Consider the following 21639-nt stretch of genomic DNA (forward strand, 5'->3'; position numbering starts at 1 on the left):
AAATGAAAAATATTTGCACGAAATCTTTTGGGTGAGGAGTTTAATTTTGACAAAGTGGGCACAATATTTCTTTACTGTTGAAAGTTACATTCTATATTCTAGTTCTAGATTTAGATCTACTCTAGAGGCTTCATGTCTTGGATCAAAGAAATTAATAAGGATCTAGATCTAGGCCGATGTTTTTATTGCGTTCACCAAGCTGGCCAAGAATATTTATAGGATCTAATCTAAAAGATCTACAATCTAGATCTAGATCTAGATCTCATCTAGATCTAGATTTCTAGGCCTACAGGCCTACAATTAGGAATACGTGAAAAGTGTTACGAACGCCGAAAGCCCTGGGACCTGGGATCACATCCTGTACTACACCATTCACGGTTGAAAAAATGATAGCAGATAGGATCATAGGATCCTGACTTCTTTGATTTGATTACATTTTCAGAGTTGAAAATGTTTCTTCGTCAAGGTTTATCGCTTGAAACCAGCTATGGTTCGCTCACATTATTTACAACAATATTACACAATGTTTTTTTGCTCTATCATGTGGACACGTTTGTATCAGTGTACAAAATCGATAAAGTTTCATTTTGGTTCGGAGAAGCAATATTTTTGGCTTGGAATTCTTTTAACGACCCCCTGTTTGGATGGTTTAGTGACAGCAAATTTTTAAGTTCAAAGAAAGATCAGAGGCCCACCAAAAATGACTCTTCAGATATAATTTGGACAAGGTTGACTGCCCTTCACACGTATGGACCGCTTTTCGCAATCTCATTTTCCCTGTTTTGGATAAACTGGAGTTGGCCTGGCTTACAATTTGCTGTTTGTTTATGTCTGTATGATGGATTTTTGACCATGATTGATCTTCACCATAATGCATTACTGGCTGATTTATCCATATCTGGTGATAAAAGAACAAGACTTAATTCTAGTTGTTCGGTGTTTAGTGCGTTTGGTTCAGTGTCTGTGTTCTTATCATATCTGTTCTGGAACAAGGCAAGCCTGTCAATATTTAGGACATTCTGTTTTGGTTTGGCTTTGATGTCATTTGCTGGATATCTGGTCATGGTGAAGGCTCTGAAGTCAACCTATACAAAGCAAAGTAAAGACTCCTTTTCTGAAATAGAAGTGTGAGTTTTTTTTCGATATTATGTTAGTTTTCTATAGTCTGGAAAGCATGCCTGCAATAATTTTTCAAACATGTATCAGTAGTACCGATAAAAAAACAACAACTGTGATTTCTGTTTTATGACTAATGTGACAAAGCATTGTTTGAAAAAAGTTGTATTTTTGCCCCAAAAATGTTACGTATATTGTTGACCACATTGGCAAGGGCTGTGCGGTGCCATTTATTAATTTATTCAATACAATAATTTATTGGCTGTTGTAGTTATTTCGCACAGGGTGTGCGAATATATACTATATGAAATTTTATTTGCACAGGGTGTGTGAATACAGTGTGAATACTATGAAATTATATTTGCACAGGGTGTGTGAATACTACAAAATCAGGGTTGGTGATTTTTTTTATTTAAATCAGATTTTTTAAATTTAAATCGGATTTTTTTGATTTTTTTGATTTTTTAAAAAATGTCGACACAGTTTGGGATTTTTAGAGGCTAAAAGTAAGTTCTTTTAGTGCAAAATGCATTGTCTTTATTTTAACTAATGATTAATTTAAGCAACTGCAATTTTAGAAAGCCTTAATCTGCTATATCAGTGAGTTATGACTGCAAACAAAAAATGAACAAAATGTCAGTCTAAAAGGAAGGGGGGGGGGGGGGGGGTAATTATACATAGATAAACTTGCATTTTATTACAGTGTGTGTGTGTGCGTGCGCTTGTGATTGTTTAAAAAGAAAAAGAAAATGCTAATTTCAATTATGAAAAAAAAGTAAATTGAATACAGTATTATTTTACTACTTACAGTGACAGAGGGGGAAGCAGACTTTTAAGCATGATTATTTTAGTCTACTAAACCTTATATCTGTTTTATAAAACCAAGGAAAGGAATTCTGAATGTTCAAAGATGTAAAAACAGAATACATTTTTTAAAAGTGATTTAAATCACTGAGTTCTATTTTTAAAATCAAGTTGATTTAAATTTTAAAAAATCAACTGATTTAAATCAACCCAACCCTTTTCAATTATGAAAAAAAGTAAATTGAGAACTGTATTATTTTACAGTGACTGGGGGGAAAGAAGACTTTTAAGCATGATTATATTAGTCTACTAAACCTTATATCGTTTAATAAAACCAAGGAAAGGAATTCTGAATGTTTAAATATTAAAAAACTGAATACATTTTTTTGAAAAGTGATTTAAATCATTGATTTTTATTTTAAAAATCAAGTTGATTAAAATTTAAAAAATCAACTGATTTAAATCAACCCAGCTCTGATTTCAATTATGGAAAAAAAAGTAAATTGAATACTGTACATTATTTTACAGTGAAAGGGGGGGAAGCAGACTTTTAAGCATGATTATATTAGTCTATTAAACCTTATATCTGTTTTATGAAACCAAGGAAAGGAATTCTGAATGATGAATGTGTAAAAACTGAATAAAAATAAATTTTCAAAAAAATGATTTAAATCACTGATTTTTATTTTAAAAATCAAGTTGATTTAAATCAAAAAAATCAACTGATTTAAATCAACTTGATTTAAATCAACCCAACCCTGTACAAAATAATATTATTATTGGCACAGGGCATTTCAAAAGAAGGATGGAACTTAATTGGGCCTAGCATTTCTTCATTTTTTCCCCCTCATCGCGTATAGACAAAGATCATCACATCATGTATAACAAGATAGTTCACTCCTTTCTTTGAGCCAATTAAAAAAGGGTCCTCAAAATTTTGTAGCGCCCTCTTTGAAAAATGTGGACTTTGCGAACAGAGACCCTACTTGTGTGAAAAACAATAAAAGTGAAATTAACAGACTGTATTTCTTGTTCCTCTTCTGGAGAAATGGGAGAGAGCTTCAAAACAAAGACTCCAGCGCTATCTGAAGCAATGCGCGGACTTCTGCGAACACTTTTTGAGCTGAGTGAACAATCTTGTTATGTGTGGAAAACAACTTGGAAGTATGATATATATTATACTAGTGTACAGTTGTTTTAACATTTTAAATAAAGCCTTTGCCAAAAGGTGGGTGACCCAGGTGTGACAAACGAGGTCCAAAATCAACGTTGGCTTGACCCTGTGCGAATAGAATTATTTCTTATATTCATAATATTAATTCTTATATGCGCACACCCGATGTGAATAAAATTAATTCTTATGCGCACACCCAGTGTGAATGATGACTTCCAATTTTTAATCTGGTATTTTAAATTTTAGTGTAGTATTTTTGAAAAATGATTATAAATTGTCCTGTGAGTTTACGTTTACTTGTGCATTTTGAGCAAGTGTCTCTAGACTATATATTATATTTTATTCATTACAATGATGTTGAACTATGTTCTAATATTATAATATAATATTTGAATTAGACATATTAGACAACATTTTATGAAAGCAAGCATGTGTGTGTGTGTGCGTGTGTGTTTGTGTGTGAGAGTGAGGGGGGGGGAGGGGAAAGGGAGAGAATAGAGGGAGAGATGAGTGGCAATATATAAATAAATGTACTGCTGATTTTATTTGTTGACTCGGTGCTGTGTTCTTCACTTTGATTGAAATCTTGAGCAATGTTTTGAGAACAAACAACTGTTTTCAACATCGCTCCAACAGCTGGTAACTTTTAAACATGTCATTTTATTGATGAGACATAACTGCAATGTCTGGAGACTTTACATGGCATGATAATTTACTTACTTAATTAGACCTTCTATCTCTATTGTTTTAGGTCTCATAAACACAAGGATGACAGCTCAATGGAGACTCAAGCCTCAGTGGTCAAATTTGGCAAACAGTTGCTCTCCCATCGGAATTTCTTATGGTTTGCCCTTATGAATTTAGTGCAGGCAAGTCTCAAACATTAAATCTGTATGAGCTTCATGAAATCTCCTCAGATTGTACTTTAAATTTCATAATATCAGATCTATATAAGGCAAGAGGCTGAGATGCAAAACCCGCTACATCCATTTTAGCACTTCTGAGAAAAATCAGCTTTTTTTAATGCTTCTGTACGCACGCAAACTGATTGCAGAAAGTACAACAGTGAGTGGTGGGGAGCTGGTCGGCCAACACAAGAAGCTTGACTAAAAAAATGTATGATGATTAAAATAAAAAATTGGGGGTAGGCCTATGAAAGTGGTAGTGATTTGCCAAAACCAGCTATATCCCGGAAAAAAAAGTCCCTTTATGCCTTTTAAGTCACTCTTTTGCTCTAATTACAGCCTTAGTACAGTCCTCTTTACACACTTAAGCCTCATAGAACAAAGGATTTTTTGTCTACCGGCAGAAGGTGAAATTCCAATAATTGTTGTAAAGTAGCTTCTTTAGCAAAAGTGTTTTGAAAGGGGTGTAGTCTCAAATAACATGACACAGACAAATGCAAAAAAATGTAAATTTACACCATGAATGAATAAATAGAGCTTCTAATTAACTTTTCATAAACACACTCTAATGACATTATATGAAATGACGAAGACCGTCTAACGTATTAAAATAACCGTTGTATTAGGCTGAACAAGACTTGTTTACACTCGTCAACTGACTTTTTGAAAAGTAAGTCAAGTGAAAGGATTTGAAATTTCATTGGACATCACTATGAAGAAAATTTAAGGATGCATCGAGTTTAGGAAAATAATGATTTTGGATGTATCGGGTGGTGGCTTTTATGAAGGATATGTTGGGTTTTGGTGGAAAGCACTTTGTACATCTAATAGCCGGTAACAATGTACATTTATAGGCAAAAAATTTCGATTTTTTAAGCAAATGTCGCTTAACGGGTGTTTCATCTCACCCCCTCATTTTGTGCACAGTTGATACAGACTTCACGTAAAACAAAATTCTGCCATATTTGATCCCAACAGTAACTTGTGTTGTGCGATCACCTGTAATATTAATTAAATAAATTAAAATATTAAACAAGCCACTGTTAGCTGCAGAGGTTTGGCACCTTATTTTTAAAAAAGGTTGAACATGCCTTGTGTAAGATTCCACCATAATGAGTATGTATCCCTCTCTAGGATTTAAAGGATGAGTATTGCTTGATCTTACTTCACATCTTCTACCACATGTAAAATAATAGGTAGAACTGAAGTTTGACTGGTTTTTCAGTTTATTTGCAAGCATTTTAGCATGATCCTTATATTATCATGAGTTTTCTTTTCATAATTTCTACACTTTATTTGGTAGAGCTTGAATGTTGTAGGCCTATGTTTTGAAGTTTGTAGTAAGTACAGTGCAGTGATCATTGAGGGATTTTTTTTAGCAAGTACTATTTGCTATTTTTTTCTTTCTCTAAATAATGCAGTATTAAAAGAACCCTGACAAGTTACTGTATGGTCAGATGACTATGTTAAATGAATTTTATTATCTGTGTACTACATCTATTTTTGTTTTTTTATATATTGGAGTTGTGGAAAAACTTTTACTTACTTTTTAGTAAAAGTCCTTGATACATCAATATTAACATATTTGTGGTCTCAGTAAATAGCACTTGGATATTGATCTCTAGATCTCTCTCCATCTTTTCTGTCTGAATAACAAGTGTCTTTTATTTTTCTTACTGAGGAGACAAGGGGAGGGGGGCTTGTTTCAATATAGCCATTGGCAGCTTGAAGAATTTTACATCCATGCCATATAAAGTGACACCACTTTTGCTTCAGCTTGAAATTATTGTCGCTCAAGGAAAAGCACTGACTACGAGTGAACAAAAATTTCTGGATTGAGGATAAGCCTTTCCGGACTGTCAGTATTTAACGCTTGAATTGATGTGTATATTGTTTGTTCTTTGAAGATTTTTTTGCTCTCTATATTTCAGGTCTTCCACTGCCACTTTAATTCTAATTTTTTCCCTCTGTTCCTGGATACCTTACTTGGAGAGGCTGTGAGCCCAACGGTTGCATCCACATTATTAGGTAGGTCACTACTGTGTAACCACCACTTTCTGCCTTGATTTGTCCCAAAAATATCCACTTGTACCATCTACACAGATCATAATATATTGACCCTTACAGCATGAACATTTTTGTCAGTTAGTGACAGAATAGTGCCTGCTAATGAATGTGTGTTATATAGAGGGGCATGGATAACTCAAACACGTTGGGGATTGACAAATGTGTTTGACACTTTCATTATTCGGGTAAACTGTACAGCTAAAAATTTAAGAGATATCAGTTGGGGAATAACATATTATATGAGCTATCTGTGATTTCGAGTTTTCGAGGTTTTTGTTATCTGTACCTGACTTTATATACATCCAGTCAAACCCTATTATACCGCCTACCTTGGGACATGTTCTGAGGAGAGAACCAGACTCTTTTGTAAAGACTGCCCTCCACTGGACACCCGAAGGACATCGCAAGAGGGGCAGACCCTAAGTGACCTGGAGATGCATAGTAGAGTTTGAAATGAAGTCCTGGAACCATTCGTGGGGGACGTTAACCAAGATGGCCCTAAACAGACAGAGCTGGAGATCCTTTGTTGCTGCCCTAAACACCAGATGGCGTAACGGGTAGTAAGGAAGTTGGGACAAGTATGAAACTGACGGTAAAGTGGGGCTAGTAGTATAACGGGACAGCACTGATTGCCGAGGCAGATGTTAAAGCAAGAACCGCCAAGGCAAGGTCAGCCTTCAAGCAATTATCAAAAGTCTGGAGAGCAAGCAACATCTCATTGCACACCAAGATTCGACTCTTTAACTCCAACGTCAAGTCTGTGCTCCTCTACGGCTGCGAAACTTGGAAGACAACGAAGACAGTACTGAATAAAGTCCAGACTTTCATCGACAGATGTATGAGGAGTATTCTAAGAATTAAGTGGCAGAATAGAATAAGGAATGAAGAGCTGTGGGAAAGGACAGGACAAAAGGATTTAGAAATAGAAAAATAGGACTAAGAAAGTGGCGATGGATGGGACACACCTTAAGAAAGCCCAGCGGAAACATCACAAGGAGCACGAGGCAGGGGTAGGCCACAGGAAACATGGAGGAGATGCTTGGAAAGGGACATGAGAGAAATGAAGCTCACTTGGAACGAGCTTGGAAGGATGGCTCAGGACAGAGATAAATGGAAGGAGCTTGTATGTGGCCTATACCCTGCCAGGGGTGAAAGGCATTGATGATGATGATGACTGATCGCCATCTTGACTTGTGGTAGACTGGTAGAGACTAGAGTCAAAATATGGCCAGTTTTGACTCTTCTAGATCTGTCTTGAGCTCTTGCCATGTGCAGGGGAAAATTGAGTAGTAACCTAGTATACATACAGCTCAAGCTGAACTTTACGTACATTCAAATGGAAAACTTCTGCTGAATCAGAAGCTAGGTTGTGTCGAGGTATACTGTATACATATTTTCTTTTTTTACCCGATACTCGTCAATCATCGGATCGTCTCAAACTTTTCATGTAAACTTGAGCATGAATCCCCACGATTTAAAAGCCTCATGGGCGCCTGCCAGCATCATGGGCGCCTGCCAGCCTTTTGGTCTCTGGACTGATTTCTGGTAACGCCACATATTTTGTCAACAGGCTGAGGTAGCACAATCCTTTGAAGTTTCTCCTGACAACTTAAAACTTTCTGTTAAATTATTTAGAAACATTGACAAAAAGCCTAAAAATAATAATATTTTCATAATCAGCGCAAATCAGGAGCAATTGGTGACAAAACACTAGAAATAGGCCAATCTCTGTGTGAGACATATGTGGGAAAAAGATTGTAAAGCATCCACTGAATGGTTTAGGTGTGTACCTCTGGAGGCTTATTTGCTGGCAGTTAAGTGAGGCAAATTTACATTACTTTGATAAGGACTGTATAAATCAGACAGTTAGCACATAGTAGTGTAAAAGGCGCAAATACTATACTTTCGTTGTACATTGGCAAAACTTGGCGATAAGTGGGGTTGGCATAACAAGAGGGGGCAGTATAACAAGGTTTGACTGAATGTGCCTGCAATGACATAACAAATTGTTTTGAAAAAAGCAGAAAAGTGTTTGTTTGTGGGCTGCAATAATGACAAAATTAAGACTGAGAACAAAACCAAACAGGTCCATTGCTGCTTTCCTTTTGTCACCACAGGAAAAGAGTTTGGTGCTTTTTCCACAGCTGTTTTTTTTTTCTTATCATTCTCACACTACAGAAGCATGAATTGTCAAATTTTAGAAGAGCTAAAGCTTGCAGAACCCTGTTTACGTTTGTTTGCATATATCAAACAGAAACTGTTAAAATAATTATGAAATTTTACTTTTTGTACAATGCTTGTAATAGTAGCCAGATTGAAATAAGGTGTATTCGTGTAATATGTTGACCTACAATTCCTAGCCAAGTGATGTACGCATAGGATGAGTTCATGTTGTTGAAGAAAATTCTTGAGGAAAAAAGGGCCAGTCTTTTATAAGGAAATAAAAATGAGTACTTTTTCATTAGAAACAGGTAATTTTTACAAGAGAATTGAATAATTTTACTATAAAACTTTTTTATGTTAAGTGCATGAATGGTTCTGTCTCGTAAACATTTTCAGTTGTTTTGAGCTGATCTCCCTTCTCTTAGAAACGTTGCCTGTCAGATTGTCAATTTTACACACACAAAGTGAGATTTTTAAACACATTTTTTGTTCAAATATTGGCGGTTGATTTATAGAAAAGGCTGAAATGATCTATTTTCCAGGTCTTTCCTTTGTGGCACCGCACATTAACAATCTGTATTTCCTGGTGCTGTGCCGAAAGTTTGGAGTATACACAATCATTCGGTCCCTTTTCCTTGTCAAACTGGGCCTCAGTCTTGTCATGTATCTTGCTGGCCCAAGCTGGATCTGGCTATTGTGTCTATTTATAGCAAGGTGAGGATACAAATGTAAATTGATCTTATTGGGTCTTGTTTTAAGTTCACTCTCGTGCAGCAATCAAGTCATGTAATATATATGCTATTGTGTCCGCATGTTGATCTTAATCGTACAAATATTTATTCTCTTGTATTGATTTTCTTATGGTTCTAAATTTTTACTAGTGTAGGAACTGTCTGTGGATGCATTAAGTTGTCTTTTCTGGGTTTACACAATGACTAGGAGATACCATTGGGTTCTGAAGATTACAAAACAGGGATAAGTCGTACTTCAAGCTGCTCCTCTCGTGAGGTGCTATGTTTGAAATATGTAATTCTTAGTTGAAGTGGTAGGCCTACATGTATTGTTGCAATTGCATGGTCAAGTTCAAATTTTTGCTAGCTTGGCCTTTTGTTTCATTTGATCTTTATGATCCTTTGAGCTTAATGTAAAAGATTACTAAAGGATGTTGTCATTAATTTCTGCCCTTAAGTTTATGGCCTAATTCTGGTTTGGGTTAGGCCTACCTTGAAATTGGCTTTGGGGGAGATAGTTCTTTTGAATATATAACAAATGTCCTGTGAATGTTCTTTGTTTTTGTCAGAACAGCAGCAAGACATAGAGAGAGCTCTTTTTTAATCATGCATAAATCATATCAACACCAAGCTGTTTAAATGTTCTAAACCCAGAAAGGAATACTTTTCAGAAGAGAGAAAAGAAAACTTTCTTTAATTTTTGAGTTACAATACTTTCTTTCTTTTTAGAATTTTGTACTCACACTCCAAAACCAGTACCAAAAGAAAGGTAAAAGTTTTATTTGTTGTTTTTTTTGGTTTTTTTTTAAAGAAGAATGTCCAGGTCTCAAAGTAAATGGAGAAAATATTAATAACATCAGGTATGCAGATGATACAATTTTAATAGCAGGCTCCGAAAAGGACCTTCAATTGCTTCTAGATACTGTTGTAACAGAAAGTGAACGTAAAGGATTAGTGTTGAATGTAACGAAAACAGAATGCATGGTAATATCCAAAAAAAGCAGCAAATCCTAGTTCTCATTAGCAAAGGTGAAAAGATCAAACAAGTCCAACATTTTAAATATCTAGTATATATTATAACATCTGATGCCAAAAATGTTCCACAGAAATAAAATGGAGAATTACAATGGCCAAGGCTAGTTTCAATAAAATGAGCCCAATCCTGAAAAATAAAAACATCTCAATGAACATCAAAATGAAAGTTCTGAAATGCATGTTTGGTCCACCCTTCTATATGGATGTGAATGCTGGACAATCACTAAAGACAGTGAAAATAAGATAGAAGCAACAGAAATCTGGTTTCTTAGGAGACTGATAAGAGTATCGTGGAAGGAAAAGAAATCAAATGAGGTAGTGCTTGATGAAGCCCACTTGGGGCGCTCAATGTTAAAAACAATCAGGAAATGGCAAATGCAGTTTTTGGGACACCTGAATAGACATAAGGCATAAGGGTCTTTAACATCTAGCTCTCACTGGCAAAATTGAGGGCAAGCAAGGCAGGGATAGGCCCAGAACAACATACTTAGGGAACCTAAACAAATGGTAACATGGAAAGATCAGGGAAACGTAGTTTTTTTGAGAGGATCCGAGCAAAGGAATGAATAGAGAACCATAATCGCTGATGTCAGTCGCAGATATGGCACTGGATGATGATGATGATATGTCATGCTGTGTGCACTGGGGAAGGAAAGAGGGAGGGGCCTAAAACTGGATGCACTTTGCTGTTTTTACAAATGAAGTCAATGATTTCTAAGCATGAGCATTGTATGGCACCACATCGTCACATTGTCTCCCCGTGGGATTTCCAGACTAGTAATTTGAATAAATGATTGAATGATAAGTAGGCACTAGGCACTAGATCTACCGCGGATCTATGTGTGTTCCTTTTCCTGAGTGTGATAACTATTCGATTACAAATTCTGAATTAGTCCTTACCCTAATCTGGAGAAACCAGGCTGTACAAATGACTAAGGGCATCTTTGTAAAAAGTCTTATTGCTTCTTGGAAGGGAAGGACATTTCATTCTGCTGGAAGATAAGCCTTAAAATACAGTGAGACGATATTAAGACACATTTAACTTTAAAGACGGTAAAGAAATAAGTCTGAGTAGACAGAAAGTCAACATTCTGAGGTATGCTGATATTGCTCTTTTAATTGTAGTATAAGAATGGCCGGTGCTAATCGCCCAATGTCAGGTGACTAGCGTTAGGCTACTCGCCCGATGTCGGGTGGCTAGCATCAGGCTACTCGCCTGATCTAGGGTGGCTAGCGTCAGGCTAGTCGACCGAATTCGATCGAGTAGCCTGACGCTACTGGCCCGTGGGGATTTCTGTTACCTCGGGTGGCTAGCATTTTCTGCTCACCCGGAGCTAGTCACCGAGGTCTAGTTTTAGTCTTATACGGGGTGCCCACTATGGCTGGATCGAGCCGATCGCCCGACTCGATCACCTGAAACTGAAAACAAACAGGTTTGATTTTGAGGCGACCGAGTCCAGCGATCCCATCCATAGTGGGCACCCGTATCAGGTAGCGTAAACACGGCCTCGCGGCCTTCCGAGCGACATGAAGCTATTGAGAGCACCTAGCACACTTCTGTGATTGGCCCAAAATAGATCATAGGCGATGTTTTCCACCATCTATTTTTGTCTTTTTAGAGGTTTCCCTCACGAGTTGACTACATTGTTGTAGATCCCCTAGATCTATCACCCTTTATTAATTATTCAATTATTATCATTCATCGGAATGCCGGTGACAAAGTTACCAGCAATAGAAATGCATCATCGTAATGTTATTAAAAATTGTCATATTACTACCAAGATGTTTCAATTGTCCTATCTCGCGTCTGAACGAGACTTGGGCGCTAGATCTACCTCGTATTCTTAACACGTGACGACCCGTGATACGAGTGTAAACAAACGTTCCAGCGCTGAGTTGAAAGTGATAAATTTTGTCTTCGGGCAGAGAGAGAAAGAGGGAGAGGAGGAGGGGGGAGAAAGAAAGAGAGAGTGAGAACGAGAAAGAGAGGGAGAGAGAGAGAGAGACACAGAGAGAGAGAGACACAGAGAGAGACACAGAGAGAGAGAGAAAGGGGTGAGGGTGTTTTTGTTATTAGAATTATTGATTCCTGTCATTTTCTTTCTGCGTCGGTTCACAAGCTGGCCTGGTGCAATACAGTCATTATTGTACACATTATGGCCAGTTCCATCTTCACACATGACATGTATTATAATAATGTCAATGTGGTCAGATAATTGCAGTTAGAGTCAAACTTTCACGTTAGAACCGATCTGACTCTTGACTTGGAGAACAAGGAGTGACCGGGTGAGTGACTGAATCTTGCGCGATTGATCAAGCGAGTTTTAAAGGAGCATGCACAGAAATCCCCACGTATCAAAACACGGAACATGCGCAGAAATCCCCAAGGGCCAGAAGCCGCAGGCCAGGCGGGGCTAATCGACTGAATTCGTTCGCCCGGAACATCCGCAGAAATCCTAGATTGGGCGAGTAGCCTGGCGCTAGTCCCCCGACATCAGTGAGTAGCCTGACACTAGCCACCCGACATCAGGGGAGTTGCCACTCCGTACAAGAACACACTCTTAAAAAGTACAGAATACTGTAGTAGAAGAAAATGAAAGAAAAAGTCTGGCACTAGATATGAAAAAAACCACCCCCAGAGAGGATGGCAATTTCCAAAGACTCAAGCCCCACCATACAATGTCAAAGTTATGGGAAATGAAACAAACAAGTCAATAAGTTCAGGTATCTGGGTCACTTGTTAATATCTGAAGGACAATGTATATTAGAAGTCCAAAGATGTGCCACATCCACAGATAGTTTTAGAAAGCTGACCCGGATCATTCCAAACAGGAACATTACAATAACTACAAATTCAGATTAAGTTCAGGCTTACATATTTGCCAGGTTTTTTTATATGGGTGTGAGTGATGGACAGTTAGCAGCAATATTTAAAGAAAATTAGAAGCAACAGAAATGTGGTTCATAAAGGGTAGACTGAAAATGTCACAGACAGAAAAGGAGATAAACCAAAAAGTGCTCGAAATTTCAAACATGGAAAGATCACGCCTCAAGACAATAAAGAAGCTAATGGTGAAATTCTTCATGAGGCATGTATACGGAAAAAAAAAAGTAACATCTAAGCATGAATAGAAAAATGTAAAGGGAGAAAAGCTGAGGGCGGAAAAGTTCAGCGGAGATTTGTTTGTTTCTTAATCTGTTTCTCTTTTTGTAATTTTTTCCCCCATTTTCAGTAACAGAGTGTTCACTGAGGGCACATGCAAGCTGCTGAGTCTAGTGATCAGTGACCTGGTAGATGAAGATGTGGTGCTTCATTCCCGACCCAAGGCTGTGTCTGCCCTAGTGTTTGGCACTGCAGCTCTTGTTTCTAAGCCTGGCCAAACTCTTGCTCCTGTGATAGGGACTTGGATATTGGCTCTGCAAACTGGTAAGGATTAGTGTGTTCATGGGAGATAGCAAGGACCTATAATTGCCGTATAATTAAGTTTTCTATACACATGTACATGAGGACTGCAATTGTGAACCAGGTATGAGTCCTTTTTAGTGCTGTTTTTGAACCCAATTCGCTCAAAGTTCAATTTTTCTTTTGTTTTACTTGTCAAAACTTGTCCTCTGGGCTCTCTTTGTCCATTAAAAGCCACCAGTTATTCCTTTACAAGACTTTTATCACCTTATATTGTTAGTGGAAACAGTACTTTTGTGTTTGAGACAGGAGTATTCCTCTTGGAAGCTGAAATTTCATGGAGTGATCTGTTGGAATGGGAAGAAAAAAGGCCTCTATTTATTCCTTTGCTGTAGCAGTTTCAAGTTTTGATTGTAGTATCACAGCCTACGAAAATGGTTTCATTATAACCTTTATTTTGGAATGTATTTATCATTCTTGTTTTAGACACCAATGTAGCTCTAAACAGATTTTATTGATGTTGCGCTCCAGAAATATAAGTTATCTTATACCATGGTCTCATTCTCATTTAGGCCACGACATCTTCCAGTCTGGAAATGAGTCTGGGTCCTTGAAGCTTGATCTTACCAAGATGGACGACGGCGTCCAAGCCATGTACAAGACCGGTGTGTTCTCCATGCTCATCTGTGTTCCTGTCATCTGTGCTGTTCTGCAACTGTTGGCATGGTCGCAGTTCACCCTGCGAGGTAACAGACTTGCCCAAGTGAAAGCCGCTCGTTTAGGCTTACAGCAGATTCAAGTTTAACAAAGGAATCATTTGTTATTGGAATTTTTTTGTTTTGTTCAGAGGGTGTGTGTTTCAGGTCCTAAGCATGAAACTGTTTGCTTTTTAAAATTGTTTTCCTTTTAGCATATTGGGCCTTAACATACTCTGCAATTTTTCCTCTGTAGTTTTGTGCTTCATGTATAGCATTAGAATCATTTTAGGAAAGCAATTTGAATAAGACATAACCTGAAAGCTATATAAATGATGAAATTTGATATTGTCTTCACTCTCAACTCCTTCAACCATATGGCTGATATGAGCTCTGAGCCATTGGTTATGAATGAACGAAAGGTGTCAAATACTCCTAGTTTGGATATTTTCTATGGAAGAAAGTAATAAATTCAATTGACAGTGAAAATTACAATGAGGAGAGGAGTCATGTATGGGTCCACACTAGTGCCTTTGACTTCTGGTATCTAGCTCTGTTAACTATGACCCAGAATTGAATTGTTGCTGAGAAAGGAAGTTGATTTAGACTGGTGTAGGAAAAGTAACTTGAATCTATAGTACTGGCAATGTCTGATTATTTATGGAACTATGGAGTCATAATTGCAGTGAAGATCGGGTGAATTTTAAAAGTTGAGTTGAACAAGCCTGTTTGAACATTTTCTATGTTTTTTAACATGCTGAGATGGCAGGAAAAGGTGTTTATATAAATAAGCAAATTATTTAATATTGTTATGATTAAGTGTGTATTTTGTAGAACTTTTTTTTGGACGTTATAATTGACTACTCATGTATTTACGTTGAGTGGGCCATTATGTCCTATCAGGGAAAATCGAAGCTGCTTTATATTTTGTAGTCAAACACAGACTTAAATGCATATCATACTTCTTGGCTTATTTTAGGAACTCTATTCCTATTTTTGCTATTTATTGATTTCTTTTTATATTTTGGTACCCTATGGTATCGAATAAAAGGGAGGGTAGGAATAAAGCGGGGGGGGGGGATGGACAAGTGGTCCAAAATTGATAAACGGGGGTTGAAATAAAAGGGAATAAAAAGGGAGGGTAAGGGGGGGGGGGGGGGCATTGAACCTCATATCCCTGTACTAGAATCTAGTAGGAACAAATCTGTTTTATTTATCTTTCAGTGAATAAAAAAAAAACAGATCATGAAATTTTATCATTTTAGTAAGTTACTGTGACAATTTTTCCCGTTTAGGAACGAACCAGTTTCATTAAAAAAAATATAAACCAATGTACAAAAGTATCAAAATGCACTAAAAATTGAGGTAGCCAACCCGGTACTGGTACTAATACTGAGAGTAATTTGCCATTTATAAAAAAAAAAAAGTTTCATTCTGATATCTGGATTCTAGTATAATGTTTCACATGATCGTCTGTCGTGGCAAGCTGGAAAATAATAAGTTGGGGGTATGGAATAAGTAAGGAGGGGGTGGGGCGCAAAAGAAAAAGAAAATTAATAAGCGGGGGAGGGGGAGGGGGAACGCCTATTCGATACCCTAGGGTAATATAAATAAGATCGTATGAAAAGAATTCACTGAAGATTGGCAAAAGTAACGGCCAAAGAATTCTTCTCCTTTCTGAAAGGGAACCATTCTGATGTGATGCTATTCTTATTTGATGATTTCGGAAAGTGTCTCAGTTTTCTGTTTAGGCATGAAGAGGTCTCCCTATTTTTATAAGTCTGGTGCTCCTTAGAATGTGATTGTTTTCAGGAGCATCAAGAAGATTAGTGGATCAACTTTGGAAGAGGGCGTTGTCCAAAAGTTAATTTATTCATTCACAATCTTGTTTTTGCTGTTTCTGTTTATTGTACCATTCCAATTTAAAAAATTGTTTTGAAGGAATCAAATTTTTGTTCACAATATCAGTTCTTGTACATGATGTTATGTTCCTGGTATCATGCCTTGTGGAAGAATGCATATTTTACTTTTTGATGGAATGTTTAATATTCATATAAGTTAACACCACTTTTTTCACTATTTGTTGGTACAGTAGTCCCCGCCTAAATTCACGCCATACAAAGGCTTACTCCGCTCAAATGCGTGTTTCATCGAATGACAGATTTTTTACTATATAATTTAGACATACAAATGCATGGTCACTCCCTCAGAATGCATGATTGGATCCATAAAACACCCCGACAGGTAAACCTTGACAAAAGGAAATTTTAGCTACAACTTACACAGTTTGCAGAAGAAAAGTCTAGACAACCGGACATTTGACGAGACTGTATTGGACTGGGTAAGCGATATGGGGAGAGGGGGGGGGGGTGACTGAAATGTCTTTTGGTTGGTCACTGGTAATGCATCTTTGTGAGAAAGTTTCTCAGTGGTTGGTGAGTGACTGTAATGTTTAGTTAGGCCTATGAATATGATGTGCAACACACTTGAATGTTGTAGAACACTAGATAGGCCTTCTTCTTCTTTGCTTTCCCCTGCTAGATCTCAGGGATAGTGGACTGCTGGTTCTGCAACTTTGTTTTTGTTTTTGTAAAGTGTTTTACGGTGCTCGCAACTGCATAAGGTCATTTGAGCGCGCTGGACACACGTAATACTTTTAGTTGGCAGGAAATTTTTAATTTTGCCCGGGGGAAGTCTACTCTTATCGATTTTAGACCACCAGGGGATCTTTAACGTTCGCAACTTGCACACGGGCCCTCCGAGATTTTTCTCCCTTGTCTGAGAAGGCTAGGTGTAAATCTTTCCTACCAGAAGATCAGGGGTGTGGCAGAAAGACAGCAGTAAGAAAGAGCCAAGGAGTAGCAGTAGAAAGGCTGCAGAAAGAGTCAGAAGCCCAGAGGAGGGGGCAAAGGAGGTGAGGAGTGGGGGCAGAAAGAGGAGACGAAAGCAGACGACAGAATATTGCTAGAGAGCAGGAAAGGAGGTGAAAGGAGACAATTTTAGAGAAGAAAATTTTTTGGTCGCTACCCGGATTCGAACCCGGGACCTTTGAATGAGAGGCCAACACCTTAACCTCTAGGGCACGAGAGCCCCCGTTGTCATCATTGCATTTACTGATTTGCAATAGATGACAAGCAATCGGGAGTGTTTTTTTGAAAAGCTGTGATGCTGAAGCTTTTCCTTATGACTGTCATCAACAGTTTCTTCATCTATTCCCAACATGTTAGTGCACATAAGTCTAGAGAGTCAGTTGTTCTGCTTCTTTTCATCACCCATTCAATGCCTTGGTAATCATAACCCCTATCGGGGAATCCTTCACTGACTCCACATAACAGTCCGTTTTCTTTGAATTGTCGACAAAAGCAACCCCACCCCTCAAGGGAGGTCACTAAAATAAAAAGGAAATGAGATTGCTGCGCCTCTTTCCCCCTTTTACAGGTTCGTGTAAACGTATGCTCCATGTAAAAAATGCACTTAAGAGCTTTCCCAAGCTCTGTGTTTTTAGGCGGAGACTACTCTGAAGAGTGCCATTGGAAAATCTGACTTATTTACTCTACCCACATCCCCTCCTTGTCTCTGCTGTTCCAAGCACAAAATGACTGTTATTGTATGAATGTGTTTCTCTTTACTCAAACTGAATCCTGCAGTGGTTTTTCAGTACAATGCCATAGGTGTTCCTCGGATAATGATGTGTAAAATTGAATTTTTTATTGTCTGTACTCTCATTCTCACTGCCTTCATGAATTCAGTGGACTCCAAATACATCATCTCTTGTAAAGTGAGCTTTACTTGTGTTCATTATTTTTTACAATTACTTTCCGAGTCCCCTTGTTTGCTGGAAAAATAGGTAGTTAAGTAGTTATCTGTTGCTCTAGACTAAAACTTTTCTCTTTTTGGTAGTGAAGGACTTGAAGATATACTTTTCAAAAGTATCACAAGACTGTCCTCAAGTAAGTATGCCCACGGCCTGGACTTTGAATTATGATGACTTAAATAGGGTTTGTTTCACAATCTGAAAGCTGTAATTTGATGACAGTCTTGTGGTAGGATTCTCTCATTGTTTATCTGTCTTTTAACAGAAGTGTGTAAACAGTTGTCTACTTTTGGCTTGACTTTTTGAGCTTCGTGAGAATAGATCCACACCTTTCTTGTTAGGGCAGAAAAACACCTATTCCATTCTTTAATAGCAAAAGAAAAATTATTGGATACACCAAAGTGGCTAGACAAGTCCTAGTTGAAATTGCTGTGAACCTCCAGGCTCGAGAGTGGTTTTATTAAAAAAGTAAGGGTTGTAAAGATTTTTACCAATTCAAGTATGCATTATCAGGAGCCTAAAAATGATTGTATGTACTTAAAAATTCTTGTGTATTGGTGGTGGACTTATTTAGATCAACCTCTTTTTCACACTTTTTTGTTGATGTTCTAGAACAGTAGAAGTAGAAATATTAGAACCTGTAATGTGCTTTTTAATTATATTGCTGTGCAGTCTTTGTCTATGGTGAATGTTGTCTGATGATAATGGTAAAATGTTTTAGCTCTGTTTAAGGGTTGCTGAGGGTTTTTTTTTTGGTTAAAAGACCTATGTGGTGTATGATATTAACTCCTGTGCATTGTCCTATGGTGTTATAATTTTTGTCAACACTTTTGTGTTGTGTTCACAAAGTGCCTTCTGACATGTGTCCTTCCTGTGTCATTCCTGACGCACGGCCCTATTTTGACGCAAATCCTTATTTAATTCTCTGTTTTATGTATTTGAATTGTATAATGACTCATTGGCTGTAGTTTCCTTCCTTTGTTGCTTCCATGTAGAGATCTAATTTGATCAGATGTGAGCTTATGCCATGCTGGTTATAAAAATACAATATGTTATTTTAAAATCAGAGTGATTGCTGTGGGTGGTTGGCGGGTGCTCTGGTGTGGTTTGCTTCTCTTCTTTCCTATAAAGAGCTATCATCCTTCTCTCTCCTCCTCCTTTTTTGTGTTTGTTACTCTCTTGTAACACCTCTAATCTTCGGCACTTATATGACCTCATTGTGTTGCAAGTGCCGTAAAACTTTTACTAAAACTAAAAGAGAGATTGCTCACACTTTTACCTTGGCTTCTATCTCCCATTTTAAGTAATCTTTACCAGCATACTGTCTCTTCACTTCATGCTTTTTTTACTCATATTATATTCTCTCTATGAGTAGTATTAATGTGTTGCTGTTACTCCCTTTTCCAAGTGATAAGTTCTTCATTCAAATTACTACATTAATTGAAGGGTGGCAGTCCCAGAAGAGAAACAGCTATTTCAAAGAGACTGCTGTGTATTATTAATATTATTAATGTTGGAAAGAGATGAGTATGTAGACCATACCCAATATTTTCATAGCTGTCTGCCCTGTACAGTTAGGTTGCCATCACAGACCTGCGACTGTCGAGATCCAATGTGAGAAATTGCGGGATTGACTGTATTCAAGGATAATGTTGCACCCTTTTGTCAGTAATAAGCATCTCAATGACAATGTTTTACACTGGCAACTTTTTTTTTATAAAAGTGGTAATTTATGGTTTTATTTGTATTTGGATCCTGTTCAATATAAGAGTAAGTAATTTAGAAAATGGAGCACTTTCAGTACTTTTAAAGGACCACCTCTCAAAATGAAGACCATCAATAGTGACATGTTGATTGAGGTGTAATTAGTACTAATTTGAAGCTTTGTTTTACCTCCCAATCAAAAGCTTACTCAACTTCACACACGTACGGTACTCCTTTCATTTCTTCAAATCTATCATGTCAGGCCTTGAAGGACATACGAATTGGCTACCTGCAAGGTGATTGATACTATCATTTTCATTTTTCCGTCCACGGCAATTGCCTTGTTGGCATATCCATTTGCCGCAGAGTGAATTGCAGAAGTAAAGTTAATAATATTCCTTTCCGATTGATACAACATCTGTCTCTTCCAAGATTAGGATCAAATAATGTTGCGAGAGTTTGAAGGGTGCCACTCTGGGGTAAGTCCTGTTTTTTTTTCTTTCCCTCTATTGTTTTGGTCTATTTAGCATGCCATTTAGGGTGCGGTGGCAGAGTGGTTAGTGTGCCCGTCTCCAAAGCGGAAAGTCCGGGTTCGAGCCTCGTTTCGGACACAGATTTTTTCGCCCCCTCCTGCCCACCTAGCAGTAATGGGTACCTAACTTCGAGTTGGGGAAGTAAAGGCGGCGTGGAAAAGAACTGGCCACCCTACCACAATATGCTGAAGGCCCAGGAAGTTGTCTCACTAACAAGGCAATCCCCAATGTCCGGATCGAATGCGGGAACAATTTTACTTTACCCACGCACTGAATGAACATTATTGTGACAATGTGCTTCTCTTAACTCACACTAAAACTTGGGGATCAGCCCCTCAATCTTACGAGTGTAACTTCTAGTTTGTTACCAGGCTAGAATGTCTGATTTCACAGTTGATAGGGCTTGTGGCATCGGTTGTCCAGTGGTTAGGCTGTCAGACTCATTATAATGATGAGGTTGTGGGTTCAGGGGATTGAGCCTCAGCTCTGATTTGTCTTAGGGAAAGGCACTTTACATGAATTATCCTCACTTCATCCAGGTGGGACTGGGTACCTGGCCATAGACAAAGACAGATCTTGACTGATTGTTTTTGTTTTAACGCCTGTGAAATGGCAGCTTACACTGTATGCTTCCCAGGAAGTTGAGGTCTTCTTGAGTTGTCGAGGAAAATGTGTGTCACACAGTTGAAACTGAAGGAAAATTGATAATGTACTCAAATACATATAGGCCTACACATATAAATAATATACAAACTTAACATACATACATGCATACATATATTTCTGTTCGCAAGTCTGATATAATTTTTTTGTCTTTGGTTGTACATGAATGTTTGTAATATGGTTAATTGATACTGGCTTTACCTTGTAGAATTGGTTATGGTTAATGTTAAAGTAGTCCTGTTAGTAAACCATTTGATATAATAATTGGTAACATTTGAACTGATTTTCAAAGTAAGTACCTGTTAATTGTTGAGAACCTTCTAATTGTATCACATGTTCGTACAATCAAATTGAAACCAAGCCCAACGTAATGATTTGTGCCATGAATTATTGTGGTATTAAATTTATCTTCTTCTCAAACAAGTTCTTTTTTCGATTGTGTCGTAATAGAATTTCACTACTAGATCTAGAATTTTGTAAAAATTTGATGCGTCCAGTAGTTGTTTTCCTGCGGCCTTTCTGATTTTGCTGAATTTCATCATCATCATCATCATTGCCTATCTCACTCTGCACCAGGGTATATAGCCCACGGACGAACACTCTCCACCTTTCTCTATCCTGGGCTAGGCTCTTGATGTCTTTTCACACTCTGAGTGTATGTTTGTAAATGTACCTGTGTAACTGCCTGAGCAGAGCATGAACGTAGCTCTGCGCTTGACGCTTATTTTGTGGTTAGAGGGCTTATATTTCTGTCCTTTTGCTCAAGGATTAATGCTATTGCTTCCCTTAGTCACCGTTTTATTTGTGCAAATTTGGGAAGGGGTAGGTGCCG

At 37.7% G+C, this 21639-nt stretch overlaps 1 protein-coding gene across 1 annotated transcript; it reads left to right on the forward strand.

Annotated features, from left to right (window-relative positions):
- Nucleotides 1–130: 130 nt before the first annotated feature.
- Nucleotides 131–14685, forward strand: LOC101854182 (transmembrane protein 180). The gene is made up of 6 exons (XM_005102779.3): nucleotides 131–1127; nucleotides 3846–3963; nucleotides 5931–6027; nucleotides 8772–8943; nucleotides 13229–13422; nucleotides 13971–14685. The coding sequence occupies exons 1-6, from the start codon at nucleotides 451–453 to the stop codon at nucleotides 14201–14203; spliced, it is 1491 nt and encodes a 496-aa protein (XP_005102836.1). The 5' UTR covers nucleotides 131–450; the 3' UTR covers nucleotides 14204–14685.
- The last annotated feature ends 6954 nt before the right edge of the window (nucleotides 14686–21639 follow it).

The sequence above is a fragment of the Aplysia californica genome, unplaced genomic scaffold (assembly GCF_000002075.1).
Source record: "Aplysia californica isolate F4 #8 unplaced genomic scaffold, AplCal3.0 scaffold00340, whole genome shotgun sequence".
Taxonomy (NCBI): Eukaryota; Metazoa; Mollusca; class Gastropoda; order Aplysiida; family Aplysiidae; genus Aplysia; species Aplysia californica.